The following is a 21,729-nucleotide window of genomic DNA, read 5'->3' as shown; positions in this document are numbered from 1 at the left end:
ATTTTAACTTTTTTATTGAGAGAGGGTCTCACCATTCTGCCCAAGTTGGTCTTGAACTCCTGGGCTCAAATTATCCTCCTGGCATACACTATCATACCTGGCTAAATTTATCATCGCATAAGTTTTACTTAATAAACTCAATTATGGTAATTTAGTATACAATCAGTCAACAAAATAAATGCATTATAGTCTCTGATAAGTTTTAAAACTTAGCATAGAAGTTTTAGATGTCAACTTAAAAACATGTGAAGGGGTTTCACAGTGTTTCAAAATTATTTAGGCTAAACACCCAATCTCAACTATGCAGAGGGGCTGGGGATATAGCTCAGTTGGTAGAGTGCTTGCCTAGCATGTATAAAGCTTTGGATTTAATTCCCAGCACCACCAGAAAAACAAAAAAAGACAAAAGAAAACAACAAAAAACCAAATTAAATGCACAAAAGGCTTTTCATGAGCTTAATCTACCTTCCCAACTTCATATTCCAGACTCTGGTTCTTTAACCCCCAAATTAAAAGAACTATTATCATAGTTTGTTTGTTTTTTGCTTAATTTCCCAAAGGAATCAAAGTTCTATTAGATGCCACTTAAGTAAGAGCTCAAATACTTAGGCATATCAGCATATTGAAGGTTTGGAAACACCCTAAAGGAAATTGTTAAAATTTATTTAGTCCAGTGTCTTCCAAACTTGTTCTACTACAGACATTCCCCCATTCCCTCCTCTCCCACCAGTGTTGGTGATCAAACCCAGCACCTCCTACATACTAGGCAAGCACTTTACCCCTAAGCTAAATGTATCTCCAGCCCCTAGAACTTTTTAAATAACCTATGAAATTAGTGTTCTACAGTACCCTTTGGAAAAATATCTAGATAAATCTTAAGACCCATCTTAAAAGTCAATTCTTTTTTTTTTCCTGGTACCAGGGATTGAACTCAGGGGCACTTAACCACAAAGCCTTATCCCCAGCCCCCTTTTTAATATTTTGAGGCAAGATCTTGCTTAGGACCTCACTAAATTGCTGAGACTGGCTTTGAACTTGCGATCTTCCTGCCTCAGCCTCCCTAGCCACTGGGATTACAGGCATGCACCACTGTGCCCAACTAAAAGTCAGTTCTTTAAAATAAAATAAAAATTAGTTGTAGATGGACACAACACCTTTATTTTTATGTCGTGCTGAGGATTAAATACACATGTGAGGCAAGTACTCCACTACTGAGTAAAACTCCAGCCCTTAAAAGTCAGTTCTTTAAAGTCTTCCAGATTTCATCCAAGAGGCATCCTTTCCCCAATATTCCCAATGTGTGCTCCCTATTATATTCTGTGATATAGATCCATTATCTACCACAATTTCTGGCTTCCAGGAGGAGTGCAATCGAAAAGTAGAAATGAAGAAAAGGAGAAGCTAATTTCTAAATTTTTAGTTTGGATAACTGGGGCGAGGAAAATACTCAGAGGAAATAAATAAAAGATGTGGTTGGAAAAAGGAAGTCCATTTCAAATATATGGGAAATCATGTGGGAATGGCCAGGAGACAGTAGGAAATATGGAGATCTGGAATGGAGATTGGAAGAATCTTCTTGTTATAGGTGACAGATGAAACCATAAAAGATTTAATGGTACCACCCCTCCCCCCCAAAAAAAGATAGAATGAAAAAAGAAAATGATAGAGTTGTCTAGGGAATCTTAATGTTTTAAAAATGTTCAAAGAAAGTTTCTTAAGCTAAAAAGCTAAGAATTCCTCTTTACTACTCATTCCCCTCTATCTTGCCGCCATACCCAAGCCAAGTAGTCCAGCAACTAAGTCCTTTGACCTCTAACTTCATAAGCTGTCCAAAATCTATCTACTTTTCTCCACTCCACAAGTACCACTAGCCCAATGTTCAGATCTCCAATAAGACCAATACAAAAACCTTAATTGCATCTACTCTTGCCCATACCAACCTCACACATGATCTTAATAAACACACCAGCTAGCACCAGAATGATCTTCAAAAACATGTCAGATCATATCTTGTTTCTGCTTCAGATCCTGCCACTGCTTCCCACTGCACCTGACTTGATGGTTACTTACCCACCTCTCATGCCAGCTACCTATCAGCCATGCTGCTCCAGATTCACTGACTTACTTTCTATTCTTCATGCAAGCTCAGAAGTTCCTTTCTCAGAGACTTTATGCTGGTGATCCTAACTGGAATGTTCTTTCTTAGGACTTTTCAGCTAACTGATGGCCTCCCATCCCTCAAGAGCATTTTAAACTGCCACTGTCAGTCACTTGGTATCAATTACTCTTTTAACCTTTGCTCAGCATCTGTAACATAAAATTAACTCTTTCATATTATTTATCTTTTTTCTCTAGAGTTTTAATTTGTCTTGCTTGCTCCTATATCCTTAGTGCCTAGAAGACTCTGGCCCACAGTAGGTGCTTAAATATTTGCTGCATGAGTTAATAAGAGACAACTGGATGGAGATTGGGGTGGGGGAGGTAGAATGAAAATCAGAAGAGAACAGCAGCTAAGAGAAGAATCTTATGAAGAAGGAAGTCAAGAAGAACAATGACCAAAAAGTCACTAAATTTGGCAATTCCATCCTTGGTGTTAAGAGGGCAATTTCAGAAGGGTAGAAGAGGTAGAAGGCAGATTACAATAGGCTAATGAGTAAATGGGAAGTTCAAGTGGTAAGGGCAAAGGGAAGGAAGACTACAGAATACTATTTTGAGAGCAAGAAAACACAAAGAACTTGTCAGTATGGAGGATATTTTGTGCATGTTTTCAAGCTGAAAGGAAGGACTCAGAAGGGAAGGAGATACTAAACATGCTAGTCTGCTAGAACAGGGTCCTAGATGTAGGAAGAAATGAGATGGGATTCTAAAGCCAAAAGAGTCATCTTAAAAAAATCCCACATGATGACAGTATGATATCTGTTTTCATGTTCAGAAATATGTACTCTCTGGAAATAATTTATTTCTATAATTCTTATATGAGTTTAGCCTACAAAAATCATTATTAAACTGTACATACATTTTTAACTCTTAGAAGGTACAAACTGGAGTTCTCACAGTTAGACAGTCAGGAGGTATGCATCTTCAGGCAGTTCAAAGTGTAGAGAAGGAAGGAAAGGGAGGAATTGTGCAAATGATAAAACAAGGGGCACAACAGACAATAGATGAATTTAGGTAAAGGTTATACAATGTTTGTTGTACTATTTGTGTAGCTTTTCTCTAAGTCTGAAATTATTTGTAAATAAAAGGTAAAAAAAAGAGAGAGAGAGAGAGAGAGAGAGAGAGAGAGAGAGAGAGAGAGAGAGAGAAATTGCACATACTTAAACCAAGTAGGGAAAGCAAATTCCATGATGAATGGTCGGCATGCAACGGTCAAATTTCTTTGTCAACCATCACAACCACTTGGTAAGTTCCTCTCTGCTCATCAGCAGAAGTCTAACAATGGTTGATAAAGAGACTAGGACTAATCCTTTATAGCATTTTACTAAAGAAAGAAAATGCTCAAATGAATGTTTGCCTGAATTGGGTGGATAGTTCTCTATAATTCAGCATTCCCAATAAAAAAGAAGTAAATCCTGTCATTAGAATACTATTTGTTTTCCAAGAGCAGAGAGTATAAAGATTAAAAATCTAATAGGCTCATTCCTTAATAACCAGGACAGAAAAAGTCTGAGGCACTGTTCCTGATTCATGTCTAACAGAGCAAGCAGACGGTGGTTAAGCCTTTGCTGTGTGTATGTGTATGTGTGGTATGGTGTGTGTCAGGGGGATATCCTAAGAAGAAAATACCTCAGGTGAAGGTGAACTCTTATAGTAACATCTGATCCCTTTTGAGTTACACAAAAGGTTTGCCAATTAGGTAACTACGGCTAAGAAATGACTACCTAACAATACATAGCACTCTTAGAAAAAACTAAGAATAATATTCCTTCTGTATGGAATATTAATGAGATCAAATACACATGCAGAGTTGTCAGAAATAACAATGAGTTGGACTGGTGGTGAATGCTTATAATCCCAGCTACTGGGTAGACTGACACAGGAGGACGGCCAAGTTTGAGGCCAACCTCAGCTACTTAGTTGAGACCCTGTCTCAAAATAAAAATAAAAAAAGGACTGGGGATGTAGCTTAGTGGTAGAATGTCTCTGGGCTCAATCCCCAATACCACAAAGCAAACAAACAAACAAAAACAACACATTGACTAAGCAGCCCCTTCTCTTTTCCATCTTTCTATGCAAAGCTATGCTCTCCAAGTTAAAAAGCACAGGCAAGGAGCTGGGATTGTGACCTAGTGGTAGAGTGCTTGCCTCGCACCTGTGAGGCACTGGGTTCAATCCTCAGTACCACATTAAAAAATAAATAAATAAACAAAATGAAGGCATTAAAAAAAACTTATATTAAAAAGAATTTCCTCTACCTCTTTAACTGAAGGAGCCATTAAAATGGAAAACACCACTGCTTTCTTAGTGATACTCATCTTCTGGACCCCATTCTGAGGAAAAACAGCTTAGCTATAATCACTTGGAGCCTGCAGTAAAAAGGGTCCCTTCTGCTGGCAGTGGTGGCCACACTTGTAATCTCAGGGGCTCAGAAGTCTGAGACAGGAGAATCATGAGTTCAAAGCCAGCCTCAGCAAAAGCAAGGTATTATGCAACTCAATGAGACCCTGCCTCTGAATAACATACAAAATAGGACTGGGGATGTGGCTCAGTGGTCGAGTTCCCTGAGTTCAATTCCTGGTACCAAAAAACCCAAAAACAAAACCAAAAAAGCTCCCTTCTCCCAGAAGAGAAAAAGAAGAGTATCACCCACTGTAAAGTTTCATGAAACCCATGCATGAAGGTTTAAACTAGTTCAGCATATCTGATCAGGTTCTGAAACCCAAAGGAGTTACTTGCAAGCCAGATTCAAGTCCGAAAACACTCTGAATTAATTTCTCTTCAAAAATTGGTGTGTGGGGCTGGGGTTGTGGCTCAGTGGTAGAGCACTTACCTAGCATGTGTGAGGCACTGGATTTTAAATAAATATCAGGGGGGCTGGGGATGTGGCTCAAGCGGTAGCTTGCTCATTCGCATGCGTGGGGCCCGGGTTCAATCCTCAGCACCACATACCAACAAAGATGTTGTGTCTGCCGAGAACTAAAAAAATAAATATTAAAAATTCTCTCTCTCTCTTTCCCTCCTCTCTCACTCTCTCTTAAAAAATAAATAAATAAATAAATAAATATCAGGTACACTGACCAAAAAAAAAAAAAAAAAAAAAAATTGGTATGCACCCAATTTCCCTCCAGGGATTTATATATATGTTTTGAAGTGTGTGTGTTTGTTTGACAGTGAGACACAAAAATTCTAAACTCTTACCATAGTCTTAAACAGATGGAATTACTATTAATACACTTTCTAGGAGGTGTTCAAAGCAACTATTTGAATGTAAAACTATGATTTTTTAAATTTTCTTTCTTTCTTTTTTTTTTTTTTTTGGTACTGAGGATTGAACCCAGGATTCTTAACCACTGAGCCACATTCCTTTTTATATTTTATTTAGAAACAGGGTCTCACTGAGTTGCTAAGTGCCATGCTAAGTTGCTGAGGCTGGCTTTGAACTCCAGTTCTGCCTTTCTCAGCCTTCTGAACTGTTAGAATTACAGGCATGCACCACCTTACCCAGCCATTCTCGCACGTGATTGGGCACCCCCCTGATTGGGTGTGAGGCGTTCTGGCTAGACTATGTAGGAACTAATCTCCACCCTCTCTAGATGTGAGAGCCCATCCATGTGGGGGTGTGACTGACCACTGACTCTGAGACCAATCACTGACCCTGACCTTGGAATGCTGTCCCCCTCGACCTTCATTGGATGTAATTTTCCTCTGAATTTCTTGTTCCCCAATAAAAGGCCATTCTCTGGCGTGCCCTGCCTCTCTCTCTCTCTCTCTCCTGCTAGTCCTGAGTAAGCCTCGCTGCCCCACAGGTGGCTCAAGGCAGGAGCCAGAGGGAGGGCCATCTCAGACCTGGTCAAAGAAAAAGGTAAATTGAGTTTGTGTGTTTATTTTGATCTCACTAGTTAACTTCTATGCTAAGAACCTCTAGTACGAAGTTAGCGTGCTGGTCGCGCGGTTGACAAAACTATGATTTTTTTTAATAAGTTTTCATTATTACTTCATTTGGAATGATCACCCATTATTCCTAAAAATCTCAAGAATTATTAGCAAAGATGGCTCATGAATTTAAGCTATTTTGTTCATTTGAAGTTAGAGTACTATAGAAATAGCAACAAGTCTAATAGTAAGTCACTCTACAAACACATGCTGAAAACACATGCTGAAGGTCTAAGATATGTACAGGACTGACCCTCTCTGCCTCCAAGAACTTACAGTCTAGTTGGCAAGATATAATATGTCACTAAAGTGATATGTGACTAGTGCAAATAAATAACCTAGATAATATATTTCCTAAAAGTTTTGAAAGCAGATCCTGACTGCTGTGAGTTAGGGTGGTCAGAAACTAGCTTTAAAGGAAAGGAAGGAGGTGAGCAGGATGGCAGGCTTCTGAATGGTATTGAAGAAGGTCCTGCACGCAGACTTTCAGTTTTCTAAATACTTTCATATCCATACTCATTTATTTTGAATTTATATTTGAATTTAACAATAACCCTTATAAAAAGCCCAGCATACTTCCAATTTACAGGCAAGAAAAAAAGGATGAGACCACTCAATAGTCAATACAATAAGCAATGAAACCTGGGTTTTAATCAAGATATTCTGTCTTTAAATCCAGCAGTAGAGATTAGTGTGGGAGAGAATGAGACAGTAACTCAACCAGAGCAGAGGATCTGTAGGGGACATGTAAAGATTGGTTGGGTCAAACTGGTGCCAAAGAAATTGAACTTCATTCCTTCAAGCAATAAAAAGGTTGTAGCATTTAGAGAGAAAGGAAAAAAAAAACTAAAAGTTGAAAGACCTAAGAGTTAGGAAAGAATAATAATACTATACACCCAGGTGAGAGATAAAACACAATTGCTTTAAACTTTAAACTACCAAAAAACCCATAAAAACAATTAAAAAAATTCTGAAGGATAAATTGTAGATTATAATACCTACTGAGAACACAAAGCGTATAACAATTTGCCAACAACTATCTAATATCATCAGATATATTAAACAACCCTTGTAAGTTAAAATTGGAATTGTCGACAACTTTCAGGAATTTCTAGTCCACAAATTTCAGTGTTCCTATACAAGGACTACTTTCATGGAATCCAATGAACAGCACTATGATTTTACAAGGTTTTCAATGACTTTTTGATTTTCCATGCAGAAGCAGTTAGATTTGGTCAAATGAAGGTTGACTCATTTCCATGTTAAAGCCCATGACCTTGCTTATAGCATAGGACTTTGCAAAGAGCAAAGACCCAATCAACATTTGCAAAATAAATGAAGCTAGGCCTACTGTACAAGAGTTCTTTACATCACAAGCAACTCGAATGCTAGTCTGTTCCAAAATAAATTTCTCAGTATTTCGGAATCAAGTCCGGAAGAAAATCTTCCAGCTAACGTTCTTCAGCCTTCCCAGCCCAGGCCTCCTGCAAAGTCCTCCAGTAATGTTTTCCAAAGTAATGCCACAGTGCCATTTCCCGAAGATGACAACTGCATAGTTCCCTGCCATGTTATCCTCCCTGGAGCCAAACCCAGGAGTTGCGGGCGCACGGGGAAGTTTCCCAGAGGCCCGATCCGCGCCCAGGGAAGTATTTTCGGGAGAAGGAGCTGCCACCGAAACCAGTGCCTGCCCTACTCACCGCGACCGGACGGCCGTGCTCGGGGCCGTCGGCAGCGTCCAGGCGCTGGGCCGGGGCTGGTGCGGCTGGCGCCGGGGCCGGAGCGGGCGCCGGGGCTGGTGCCGTGGCCGGCTGCTGCCGGTGCTTGCCGGCACGCTTGGCCTTGGCCTGGATGCAGCGCTGGTGCAGGGCGAAGGTGTGCTGGCGCTCGAGCTCCAGGCGCTCAGGCGACACGGCCTCGTAGCGGGCCTCGCAGGTACTGTGGTGGCGCCGGCACAGCTCTATGCGCCGGCGGAGGCGCTCCATGACCGCGCTGTGCCGCGGCAGCGCGAACTCCGCCATGGGGCAAGTGGGCAGCACCATGGGCCGCGAGCTGCACGGGCCAGGCACGGGGCCGGGCCTCTCGGGGCCGGCTGGCACTGTGGGCTTCGCTCTCCGGTGCGCCTCACGGCCGCGCCATGCCCCCACGGGCCGCGGAGCGGACTCGCGCGCAGCGGCGGATCTTCCTTCTGCCCAACCCCGGACCGGCCTTTGCTGCCCACCTCAGGCCTTGGCCTGTCCCCTCCGCCCCGGCCCCATTGTTTTCCGCGCCGCCGCCGCCGCCATCTTAAAATTGTTTTCGGGGCTCTAGGAAGAGGGCGGGGTCCCGGCCGGCGACCTCTCGCGTCACGGGCGATGAACAGGAATTCCGACCAATCAAAGGAGGAAGAACCGGCCGCCGAAGGGCGTGGGGATGAGAACGTAAGAGGTGCTCTTGGTCTCCAGAGCGGTATTTAAAAGGAACTCTCAAGTGAGGGGCTAGGAGTACCCCCGGGGAGGGCCGCAGTCCTGAGACGGGGTCTGCTATGATTGACAGGAACCCAAACTGGAGGAGACAGGTCTCCTGAACACCGCCCCCTTAAGGCAGGCCCTTCCGGGTCCCCCGAGAAAAGCGGGGTAAATCCGACAAGGGCTTAACTACCTAGACCCAGATGTCTACCTGGCAATACTGCGCTTCACCATTTTCTTCTTTTTGAATTCGGTTTGATAAACTCAAAGAAGCCACGCTATTTCAAGCTGTTTTTCTTTGACCTCATTACTTATATTCAACCGTGACTGGCCAGAATTATCCACCAGTTAGCTGGTAGAGATTTCCTTCTGCACCATTCTGAAACATTCGGACTGTAAATTTCGGCTTACAGAAGTCTTAAGAAGTTTCATTTACAGAGCAGAAGAAAGAGGATGTAGGCTCACATCCAGCTCCATTACTGGGGACTGGAATTGCAAAGGATTAGTTCAATACACAGGGAGCGTGGACTGCGAAGTTTCACTCTTAAAAGATAGTTACGTTATAGTGAGGCACTCAACAAAATGCAATCACCATTTGGGCTCCAGTAATCTTAACTAGTAGGCAAAGGGAGAGTGGCTACAGTAAAGGAGTGGGGGAAGGAAACGGGAACGTTGAAGTTAATTCTACAACTAATTGGTGTGTGGGACCAAGATATTAGAACACGTAATGGTAATGGCACCCCAATTGCTAAAAAGGTTACATAGGAGATGCTAGGAGGCTGTAAATCGGAAGACACCATTAACAGCTCAAACATTTATTATTTTCATCTTGTTTGCACTGATGGGGATTGAACCCAGGTCCTCCAGCGCTCTACCACTGGAGCTACATCCCTAGTCCCCAAACGGCTTCTTTAAAAAAAAAAAAAAAAAAAAACGCAACTAGGAGCACTGCTTATTTTTGATACTTTAGTAAGCAAATCTAAAAGCTTAATAAGCAATTAAGTATTTTCTAAAGTTATGAAGAGTATTTTAACTATGGAGTCTGATTCTGAAAAACGATTATTTTCTAATAAAAATTTAAGTTTAACGGGCCCCCATAAATCTTAAAGATTATCTATAAATTACCAGTAGCACCGCCTCCTTTTACAACAGAAACCACAATTGGGAAGGAAGAGGCAAGAGCTAAATAAATATAAGATTGGATCAAACTCATGTCATAATTATTTCACTGTTCATAACAATTTCCATATATTAGCAAATTCTCATATAGTAACCAATGAAAGAACAATTAACCCACTACTGAAACAGGTTATTATGAAGAAGTTGAGTCAAAAGCAGACACTTAACACAGGGACTTTAATGTAACACCATTTAGTAACATGACAGTTTGAAAAAGGTGAAGAGTACTTTGTGGATAAGAAAAATGGAGGAATACATCTGATAGAGTGGGCAGTTTACAACAATGGGACAGGTAACCAGAAAAATCCAAATATAAGTGCCTTTTTAAGAGCTGAAAACTGCTGGTCATTCATTAATGTGCCAGACATTCAACCAGGAAGCTGCACCTTCAAAAACTGAAAGGGGGGTGAGGTGGGAAAACAAAAGGAATTTTGAAGAAATTTTGCTGAATAATCCTGTAATGGCATTCAACACTAATGATTTAAACCTGTCATTTCATAGCTCAGTGGGAAGAAGGAAGTAGTCATGAAATACAATGTCAATAGAGAATGAAGGTGGCAGATTTCTGGAAATCCAATGATCCCCACACATTTACTGCAAGGAGAAATCTGCAGACATATTTTCAGGTCTTGCTAAATAACTTGTTTATTTGTACTCAATACATTTGGGAAAGTGTGCTACATAGCTAAGGTCACCATGACCAAAGAACAACAGATAAGAAGGATAAAGCACTCAACACGAAGAAAAATGCAACCCACCCTCAAAAGAATTTAAGTGAATCACTGTGTATATGGGGGGTGGGGAATAAAGTAAATAGATTCAACCATCCTCTTTTACAAATATAGTTCCTCCCCAACATCTCCCTAATATAAACACTGTGGAGTGTTTATATAGTGTTTATATATTCAGTGCAAAGAACAGTATCATCAGTATGACTGAAACACCTCTGAAGAATAAAGCTGAAACATCTTTCTGAATACATTTCAGTGTGGTGTAATGGTGATATTATTGTACTATAGTGATGGGGGAGAGGCTCTGATAGCACCCATCTGCATTCCACAAGGAAAAACAAGAAAACCTAAATTCACTTTTGAAAAAAATTCTTCAAGCCACATTTTTTTAAAAAAATTGAACAGGGCTGTTTTCTGTTTTATGTAAGACAACTGTTACATGAATTGAAAATGAAAACTTAAAATATTCCACAAAAATCAGGTAACTCATGCTATATGTCACTCCTCCCATAAATACTTTTAGCCTGTGTTCAAATTACACTCAATTCGGTGTTGGCCTGCCTTTGGATTTGACTTTTAAAATCTTTACAGAGTAAAAGACATGGATAAAAATTAAAGTTTGTATTCTATCCTGTACTTTGACCCTGGAAAGGTGTGGGTCTGCTTACATTAAAAAAAAAAAAAATACACTTAATCACAATAAAGCTTAACACTATGCAGAGCTTTATAATAATTTTCAGCAACGGACTGCAAGCTGCTCTGTGAAGAAAATGCATAGCAGAGGAGAAAGCTGGGAATTAGGGGAAATAGGTAAGGAAAACAGTGTCAACACAGTGGAACAAGTGATGGAAACATCTACTTTGGAGCCCACATACCCTGCCAGAGTTCCTTAAAAACCACCTGCTCCAAAAGGCAGGAGCCCAGAGACTCCCTGTGTGTGCAGTACGAATGCCCAAGTGTTGCATTTAAGCCACCTCCTCCACTAACTGCAAAGCTGTCTGAGAACTGAGCAGTTCCAAGGGCAACAGAACACATGCACTTTATGGTCTACCCAACATCAAGTGAAAGGCTTTTTTTTTTTTTTCTTTTTGTATGACTATTTTTAATACAACTTAAATGGAATCTTTATATAAATTTGGGCTTTCATCCAATCCCTCTCTTCAATTTCCTTAGGAGGAATTAAGTAATGGAAGCAAGCAAAACAAAATTATAACCACAAATGACTGCACTTTAAACTTTAAACATGATTATCAATTTTAAGGGACAGAGACACTTGAATGTTTTATAATACCAAACTTTAAAAAAATTTTTTTTTTGTTACAAAAAAATGCAATCCATCCCCATAGCATTTCTAAATGTTGGTGTTATTTCTAAATGGACAAATTAATATATTAAATTAAGCCAACATTTTAGACTGACAAAGTTCTATCATTCTATTTTTAAAAAGCTGTTTTAAAACAAAACAAAACAAAAAAATACAAGTTAGTTGCTTCATGTTACATTTCACAACCATTATGTTAAATGTTTTCTTTTCTACAGAAACAGGGTCCTTTATGTCACAACTGCAAGTATTTACTGCTAGATGTTTAAAATTACATAAACTAGTGTTCAGCTGGAACCTGTTGATGGTGATGTCTTGAGGTTTTCTGAGTTTCAACCTAAGGTATGCCAGGTCCTCTCCTAGGACCACACTTGCAAGGGAAGGGGAGGGAGAGAAAAATCACATATCAAGTTCTTAAGATTGGTTCACTCTCTTCGTGGCTTTCTGTTTCTTGGCGATCTGTTCAAAATTTCATCCTCCTATTGGTTAAGAAGAAAAGAAATTCACTATAATTAACATATTTAAAAAGAAATACAAATGTTCATTACATTTTCAAGATTAGCAAGACTAATTTTGTAGCCCATTTTAGGTTTAGAAGAAAATGCATCAAAAAAACACTGACTGCCCAGGTGAGAATACATATATTCTACCTTTGTCTAATTTACCCCCAAAAAAGGTACTTTTCTCAAACAAACCCATAAACATTTTCTGTAAAATGGATCAAACATTGTGCTTTTACATGTTATGTTCTTTAACCCTAAGCACTTAGTCCCATTTTGAGGATGAGAAGCCTAGGATTCAGAAGAAAACCGAAGATAATCACAGTAGGTTACAAGTCCAGTGATCTTTCTATTCTAAAACTACTGCCTTGCACACCTGTAATCCCAGTGACTGGGGAGGCTGAGGCAGGAGGTTTGCAAGTTTAAGGCCAGCATCAGCAATTTAGTAAGACCTATCTAAAATAAAAAAAGGACTGAGGATGTGGTTAATATGACTCCTAATTAAATTCCCGATACCAAAAGCACAAACAAAAACAAACTACTGGCTTTCCCAAATTATACCAGCAACTTTTCATCACATGAGGCAGTTTGGGAGCTATAAAAAATTTTGTGAGACATGGTCCCTACCTTTAAGACCTTAAGCATTCTAGTTGAGACAAAACATAGTCATTAAAAATACAAAAAAAAGGGCTGGGGTTGTAGCTCAGTGGTAGAGCACTTGCCTAGCATGTGCGGGGGGACCCTGGGTTCAATCCTCAGCGCCACATAAAAATGGATAAATAAAAGTATTGTGTCCAACTATAACTAAAAAATAAATATTAAAAAAAAATACAGGGTTGTAGCTTGGTGATAGAGAGCTTGCCTAGTGTGTGAGGCACTGGGTTTGATCCTCAGCATATCTAAAAATAAAAGTATTGTGTCCATCTAAAACTAAAAACATCTTTTAAAAATTATTACACATATATACATATGTTTGTGTATACACACACACACACACACAAAATATAAATAGCATTGTTCTTCAGCAACAAAAGGAAGGCAGAGATGTGATAGCTAAAAAAATAAGCGGAGTTGGGTTTGGCTCAATGGACCCGACTCAAACACAAGAGATCTTGGAGAAAGAACACTATAAGCAAAGAAGTAGTAACAGAAACTGTTCTCTGTTACTCCATATATCCAATCTACCACAAAATCCAGAGTCCCAAGTGGTTTACACCTTCTGTCATCCTGGCTCAAAGCCACTGCAGTTTTCCAAGATGATTATGGGGGCTTCTTAACAGGTCTCTGATTTCTCCACTCTAGAGAAAACGTCCACAATGGCTGCCCATTTCACTAAAAGGAAAAGCCAAGGGGCAGGGGTAATGGCTCAGTGGTACAGCACTCGCCTACTCCAGGTGAGGCCCTGGGTTCAATCCTCAGCACAATATAAAGATAAATAAATGAAGGTATACTGTCCATCTATAACTAAAAAATACTTTAGAAAAAGAAAAGCCAAGTTCATAATGGCCTATAAGGCCCCACATTATTTGTAACCTTCCTTAACAACTTTTCTCCACTCCCTCTTTCCTGGCTATTGTCTTTTGGACTACAGCTGAAGGCCTTGGTACTAGACATTCTCTCTAGAATGCCCTTCTCACTGACATACTCACAGAACAGTCCTTCATCTCTGTCAAGTCTCTGATCAAATGTCATCTATCCAATGACAAGCCATTGGCTTCCAGAACTTCTACTACCTTTTTCTATCTTAATTTTTCATAACTTATCTAATATACTGTTATTTACTTCCTTCTAATGTCTAATGCTTATTGTCTATTTCACCCAACCTGAATTTAAGCTCCTCAAAGTCAAGGTTATCTTTGTCTGATTCACTGACAATGCCTGGCACAAGAGACATTCAATAAGTATGTTAAATGAATTAATTGACTAATCCATGGACAACAGGAGGGGAAAGTTTAGAATGCAGTGATTGGTGCAAAAAATATTTGTGAGGGCCCAGTGAAGAGAGGGACAACAAGACAGAAATGTTAAAATAACTTGAAGTTCCCACCTTAGAAAGCATTTTATTATTTTTTCCTTACAAACTTCTACTTATTCCAGAAAACCATTTTCAGCACAGAAAAATATTCGAGATTCAGACAGAGCTTGATGTTTACCTGTGCCACTTAAAATCTCACTTTAACAAAATTGGCTCTAACAGAATTTTGCTGTTACAGCCCTTGTAAAGTACCTAATATTCCTTTTATTTAAATGTAACTTCAACTTAGTTGCTTAAAATACAAAAAGTATTAACCCGTACTTTTACCTCTGCTTTAGGTTTTCTATCTTCCTCCTCTTGACTGACAGTGCCCCCATCTTCTTCAGCATCACTTTTTTGTTTTTCTTCTAAGATATAAGTTAGAGTAAAACAACTGAGAAAATTCTTATATTTGATTCAGGTAATTAAAATAATTAGCATTACCTAAAGCAAATTTTACTGAAATTTATTTGTCAGGTTTTGGAAACATCTTTGTTTAGAGCAAGATTCTTGAAGGTTACTTCTTACCAAGTTTCTCTTCACCTTCCTCCTCTTCATCTCCCTTTTCCTTCTCCTCCTCCTTCTCTTCTTCTTTCACATCTGGTTGAGGAGCATCAGTCTTCTTGTACTCCATAGCATTGGACTGTTTCTGAAATATTCCCCAGAGTACAACAACTTTCACATTTTCATGTACTACATTACCATGTAATTACTGAATGCCAGACTGTATACAGGGATAAATATATAGACACAAGAAAGATGTAATTCCTACCCTGAAGAGCTTTCTCTTCAGTGTTTTTGTATGGTTTAAGGTAAAAGAAAACAGTAAGAAAAAAAGGTCAGGTAGGAAACTTACACGTCTACTTTGTCAAGTAAACTCAGGCACAGATATGCAGAACAGAGGTGGTATATAAGGCTAGAAACAACTTGGGATCCAGCTACAAAGTGTGATGTATGTGAGATGAAGCATAATCTTAGAAGAACCAGAGGGCATGCAACAAGGGTTAAGAAAGAAAACCTCACATGACTGTAGTATTCCCACATATATTATTTTGAAAAGTGGGGACAGTGAGGAAGCAATGAATAATGATAAATCAAAGGCAAAATTAAGAAGGTCAAGAAAGGAAATAGTAATACCAGGAGAAAAAGCTGGTTTGAGCCCAGATGGCTGATTTCAATAAGTTGTTCTTTTTCTTTCTTAAAAAAAAAAAAAAAAAAAATCTGCTGCCAAATACTAAAAAATAATTCAATGTACTAAATACTGGCAACTAAAGGGCTATAAATCCTACCCCTTTCTGGGCACAATAAATGGTCACTGACGTGTAGTGAATAAGGTTCAGAAGTCAACTCAAAATGTGGAGCTGCTACAAAGAAAATCTCAAGCATACTTATTTTTAACATCCTAAGTGCTCTTTCTAAAAATGATTCCTAAAAAACAACTCCTACCTTTCCAGAACAGCAGAAGAGGATGACAAGGAACACGGGAAGAGCTACAGTCAAAATGTAGACCACCCAGAGCCATGGGCGCTCCTCAGCTGCCTCAAGCATCTGCCCCACTACACCTGGCTGAAAAACAAAACAGCAATGATGGGAAGTTCTGGCTTCTGACACCAAATACAAATACAGTCTGCACTATTTGTTCCACTGTTCAGTTATGGCACGGCACTACTTAGGCTCGTCCTTTTTCAAGGGTGCAAGCCAAGATGCTCATATAATATAAAAAGGAAATTAGAGAAAAGTCTCCATTTTTCTGTTCTCCTTATCATCCCAGTAACTTCACTTTCATCGGTTCAGAAACTGGTGGGAGGGTGGTACTGGGGATTTAATCCAGAGGCCCTTTACCACTGAGATACATCCCCCAGCCCACACCCACTCTTCCTTAAATTTTGAGACAGGGTCTCACTAAGTTGCTGAGGTTGGCTTTGAATTTGTGATCCTAATGTCTCAGCCTCCTAAATTGCTGGAATTACAGTCACATACAACTGCACCCAGCAAAAATTCAGCTTCTTAAATACCTGCAAAAGATTCCCTTAACATTAGGAACCAGTGTTAAAGAATGTCTTATCTATGGGGCTGGGGATGTGGCTCAAGCGGTAGCGCGCTCGCCTGGTATGCGTGCAGCCCAGGTTCGATCCTCAGCACCACATACAAAGATGTTTTGTCGGCTGATAACTAAAAAATAAATATTAAAAAATTCTCTCTCTCTCTCTCTCTCTCTCCCCCCCCCCTCTCAAAAAAAAAAAAAAAAAAAAAAAGAATGTCTTATCTAAGTATCTCTAGTTCTCCAATTCCCAGTTCAGAGTCATGACTAATTACTTGATAATCCATGTGTGGGATAAACCAAAAATTCAACATTTTGAGAGTGAATTAAAACATACCTTAAATGGCAAAATTTGATAGACACATACAAATTAAAAAACATACCTTGCACATAACACAATTAGACTCTAAAGCCACTATATTAAACTAATAAAATCATGTCTAAACTTCCAATATTTTGTTTTTAGCAGGCATACAGCTAATACTTTTTTAGGACGATATTCTTAAATAAGGGAAAAGACAGACACTAAATGCTAGCTTTTTACAAAAACAATTAGTTACCTATACTAATATAAATGCACAAGAAATCGAAAGCACACACCTCAGCAGCTCCGTCGGCTGCTTTCTTCAGGCCCCATCCATCATTGGCCCAATCATCAACTACTCTTCGATCCCCACTAATGATGAAGTTGTCAAAAAAAATGTCAGAAGTCATGGACCACAGCTCCAAACCAATAGCACTAAAAGGAGTCATTTTGAAAGGCTCCAGATCTTCAAAGAAATCAGGATTTGGTATTTTCCGAGGTTTCCAGATTCCCTTAAAGACAAAACAACAAAAATGTTTCAAAAAATTATTTCCAATAATGACCAACAAAAAAAACAACTAAGATAAATTCTACATTAACAAAAGAGGTTAAGTGCTATTTTCAAAGAGCAGCAGGAAGAAAACAATAAATGCTACTGATGTTTTTTTTCTGGACTTAACTAAATTGCTCAGTCTGGCTTTCAACTTGCAATCCTCCTGCCTCAGCCTCCCAAGTCACTAGGATTACAGTTGTGCACCACCACACCTTCTGGTGGGAGTGGGAGCATCAGCACAAACTTATTCAGTAGTGATGGAAAATAAAATGTACATGATCATCAACCAGCAATTCACATCTAAGTTAACTACCTAGAAAAATACTTGCTACATAAACCCAGACATCTACAGGAATGATTACTGCTACACTTACCTAAAAGCAAAAATTGCATATCACCTAAATTGTCAACAACAAAAGAGCTAAGAGGCTATTTCGGAGTGCAATTTTAATATCTTAATTGTCCAAGTGCACAATTAAAAAGTACATTTTACCACAGAAAAACATACATCTAGAACATGTATCTAGATATACCTAACACCTTATTTTTACACCTTACACTTTAAAAATTTGATAGAATGGAAATGACTTATCATGAAGAGTATAAGGATTTTAATGTGTACATTATTACAGTAAACTTGGAATTTCATAACTTCACAATATATATATTTTCATATAAGCCTCAGTCTTTCTATGGATGTAGAGGTATTAAAGCCATGCCATAAGCTGACTTGACACAATCAAGGTACCAATTCCCTGATCACAGTCCTCTGTCCACCATGTAATAGATCACAAATCTTGAGATCTGTCTGGATCCTAGGACTGAAGGACTCTGCCACCTAACAGCAGGGTGCCCAAATCACAGATTTTCTATTTCCCTTTTGTTCTTAAATTTAAGTTATAAAACAAGTATTGAAAGCTTTTCTCTCCAGTTTCTAAGTTTATCTTTGCAACACTTAACTCATTCAGTTCCCTATCAATTAATAAAGCTACTTTCTGCTCTTAATTCAACAGCTTGTATGTATATAATGATCAACCTGGCAGCCTCACTACACAAAAAACATTTATGTGAATAAAAACAGATTAATGAGAGCAACTCAACCTTCTGGAGACACAAACCTGGTAGTTAGGATTATCAATCATGGGAGGCTTCCATTTGCCCTTATAATTGGGGTTGTCAATCATCGGTCGCTGCCAGACACCACACCCAGAGGCCGACTCACATTTAGGGTTGGCAATCTGAGGAGCCTCCCATTCTCCATCCATGTCCTCATCCCTATGAAGACATAAACAACAAATTACAAATGGGTTCTAGGATGCAAACCTATGAACATCCCACCAGCCCAGTGCTGCCCTGAGATCCTACTGGAATGCTTCCACAGTCATGCTACAGAAAACCATCTTCTCTTGTTTTAATTTCCAGTAAGCGCAGCTTTGATAACAGATGCATTTTTTAAAAAATGATGATGAAGTATAATTAAATTTATCGAATTCTCCCCTTAGGAATGGGCACTTGGCAGTATTTAAGCTTTACTTTAGTAAAAATTCAGGTAAGTAAAAAAATTAACTCAAACTGGGTGAAGGGCACACACCTATAATGCCAGCTACTCAGAAGGCTGAGGAAGAATAATTTCAAGTTCAAAGCCAGCCTCAGCAACTTAAGGAGACCCTGTCCCACGATAAAAATAGTTCTTAAAGGTTGAGGATGTAATTCAGAGGTAGAGTACTTGCCAAGCATGAATGAAACCCTGGTTTAATCCCCAGTATCATAAAAAATAAAATAAAAAACAAATACATAGAAAATTATCTTAAACTCTTACCAATCCTCTGGTTTCTCTGCATCTGGATCAGGTATATATTCAGGCTCATCATCTAACCATCCTTCAGGTTTTGTGGCCTCTTCATCTGGTATTTTAGCAGGGGCATCTTCATCCCTTATACACAAAAGAAAACTCATATTAGGACAACACTGTCCAAAGAATCACAGTAGTTCCAGTTTGTGAAACTGAAACAACATTCTGAAAATATTTAGGCCTTAAATGCCAAAATTTTAAATAATTTCTCCTAGCAAACATTTGTAAACATGTTACCTTTTATAAAGGCCCAATATCCAAAATAAACTCTTAGAACTCAATGAGAAGATAACTCAATTTAAGAAAACCAGACTAATTAGAATAAAAAAAAATTAAAGGAAAAAAGAAAAACAGTGAATAATTTAAGTAGACATTTCTTCAAAGAAAATATTTAAGTAATCAATAAGCATATGAAAAGATGCTCATCATTAAACATCAGGGAAATGTAAATCAAAACCACAATAAGATACCATATCACACATACTAGAGTGGCTATAATAATAAAGAATGACAAAGCTGGGTGTGGTGGTGTACACCTGTAATCCCACTTACTTGAGAGGCTGAGGCTGGAAGGTCACAAGTTCTAGGCTAGTTTCAGTCACTTAGCAAGACACTCAACAACTTAATGAGAAGACCCTAGCAAATATTTTTAAATGTTTGTCTAAAAAGAAAGAGTTTTTAATATTTTTTTTAGTTGTAGTGGACACAATACCTTTATCTTATTTATTCATATGTGGTGCTGAGGATCGAACCCAACACACATGCTAGGCGGGTGTTCAACGGTTGAACCACAACCACAGTCCCCAAATTATTTGTTTTTAAACGTTAGTTTCAAATCAGTAGTGTGAGAATCTCAAGACTCAACATAATAATTATGGTATAATGGTGTATTAAGAATTGAAATGCAAAAATAAAAAACGATTTTTTAAAAAAACTCAATGTAATAGTCACCTGATCTTTTCAGTCTTAACATTCACCCCCTCCCACCTCCAAAACAGAACAGTTAATTAAGAAATATAATACTGAATAAGGCAGAATCCAAACCTTATGTTCACCATATATATAAACTAACCATTTATACTAATGTACTATAAAAGTTCAGGAACATGTATCTTAACATTCAAGGAGAAAAAAGATCGACTAGAATTTAATTGCTATGCACAGGAAGATACTTTTACAAATGGTAAAAACAGTTTTATTATTTCTTTGTTCCCTTTCCGACATTTCTGAAAGTCCCTGTATTAAGTTCAAATGTGGCCACACAGGAGAGCTTGACCCTGCTTGTCTTCATTTTTCGTCAGTCTCCAATTTTCACACTACACAAAAGGCAATATGATACTTATTTTCCTTCATGTATGTCAAGCTCACTCATGCTCCTCTACCTTCTGCAATAATGACATTCTTCAACCAGAAATGCTCTTTCCCATCTTTATCATTTAGTTGACTCCCACTCGGTCCTCAGGTCACAATTTGCTTTGCCCTGCTCAGAGAAACTACGCCTAGGTTAGCTATATCTGACTCCCTGGTCACCTTGTTCTCAGACCACTTTCCAACTAAAATTCAACATTTTAGGACTATAGTTTTAAATATGAATTAAAAGCACCGGCAGGGCTAGGGTGTATAGCTCACTGGCAGAGCACGCACTTAGCATATGCAAGGCTCTGGGTTCAATCCCTAGTACCAAATAAAAATAAAACAAAGCAGCACTGGAATGGCTACTCCAGGAGATTGCGACAAACCAATCTTGTCACCACAGGTAAACTATATCATCAATCAAGAATTTTGTGTTGTGGCTCAGTGGTAGAACACTCGCCTAGCACATGTGAGGCTTTGGGTTCAATCCTCAGCACCACAAAAAAAATAAATAAATAAAGGTATTGTGTCTAACTATAACTAGAAAACTTAAAAAAAAGAATTTTGTGGTTGATAAAATGATATCAAACAATCTAGATTATCACTAAGACCCCTTTTTCAGCTATAATAATCTACATTTTTTAAATGCAGATTAGACTGCATAATAGAGTATTTAAATGATCAGATCTCACTCGACCAACATTTGGTTATTCAAATCACATGGAATATATAAAATGTTCCCTTACAATCAAAGAGAGGTCTCCAAGACTCACCAGTCATCTGGCTTCACAGCATCAGGATCTGGGATTTTGGGTCTTTCATCCCAGTCCTCAGGTTTCCGGTCTTCTGGGTCCTCAATTTCTCGTGAAGGATTTACAGACGGAGTCATGTCATTCAGCAGATTTCCACTATTCACAACAGACTGGTCAACTAGTATTTCAAAACTATTATCTGGATTCAAGACTGAAAAAAAGGTTAAATGAAGTTAAAAATATTTACTTCCAAGCTCCTTTCCCCACAACACAAAAGATTATGACTTCTAACTAGAAGCACCAACATGAGAGCATGGAGGCATTTGGGTCAGAACATGGTCAACAATGCCTGGCTCATGGGGCCCAGAGCACTGTAACTGTTCTTGACCTGCAAAATGTAAATGCTATTTCCTCAGGTTTCTAAGAATCATCACAAATGATAGTTAAAATTTCTTCTTTTTGGCAGTGGGGGGTGCTAGGGATTGAACTCAGGGGCACTCACCCACTGAGCCACATTCCCAGCCCTTTTTAAAATTTAGAGACAGGGTCTCATTGAGTTGCTTAGCACCTTGCTGTTGCCAAGGCTAGCTTT

General features: G+C 38.9%; 2 protein-coding genes across 4 annotated transcripts in view; both read right to left on the bottom strand.

The window, feature by feature from the left end:
- The window catches only part of Maml1 (mastermind like transcriptional coactivator 1), a 43,414-nt gene extending 34,988 nt beyond the window's left edge, over positions 1-8,426 (bottom strand). For both annotated transcript variants that reach the window (XR_013438930.1, XM_005339344.5), the window contains exon 1: positions 7,791-8,426. Coding sequence is in view for 1 of the 2 variants with exons in the window: in XM_005339344.5 (XP_005339401.1) it covers positions 7,791-8,132 (342 nt within the window). In the remaining variant the exon portion in view is untranslated. The remainder of the gene's footprint in view (positions 1-7,790) is intronic.
- A 1,448-nt stretch (positions 8,427-9,874) lies between these two features.
- The window catches only part of Canx (calnexin), a 33,814-nt gene continuing 21,959 nt past the window's right edge, over positions 9,875-21,729 (bottom strand). For both annotated transcript variants that reach the window (XM_013364783.4, XM_005339345.5), the window contains 8 exons: positions 21,159-21,348; positions 19,000-19,113; positions 18,299-18,455; positions 16,924-17,139; positions 15,729-15,848; positions 14,811-14,931; positions 14,571-14,650; positions 9,875-12,247 (listed from right to left, as the gene is read on the bottom strand). In XM_013364783.4, the coding sequence (XP_013220237.1) occupies positions 12,194-12,247; positions 14,571-14,650; positions 14,811-14,931; positions 15,729-15,848; positions 16,924-17,139; positions 18,299-18,455; positions 19,000-19,113; positions 21,159-21,348 (1,052 nt within the window). In that variant the 3' untranslated portion in view covers positions 9,875-12,193. The remainder of the gene's footprint in view (positions 12,248-14,570; positions 14,651-14,810; positions 14,932-15,728; positions 15,849-16,923; positions 17,140-18,298; positions 18,456-18,999; positions 19,114-21,158; positions 21,349-21,729) is intronic.

This window comes from Ictidomys tridecemlineatus, chromosome 1 (genome assembly GCF_052094955.1).
Source record: "Ictidomys tridecemlineatus isolate mIctTri1 chromosome 1, mIctTri1.hap1, whole genome shotgun sequence".
In the NCBI taxonomy this organism is placed as follows: Eukaryota; Metazoa; Chordata; class Mammalia; order Rodentia; family Sciuridae; genus Ictidomys; species Ictidomys tridecemlineatus.
Note: the sequence above shows the minus strand (reverse complement) of the source record. Positions and strands in the feature narration are given on the sequence as shown.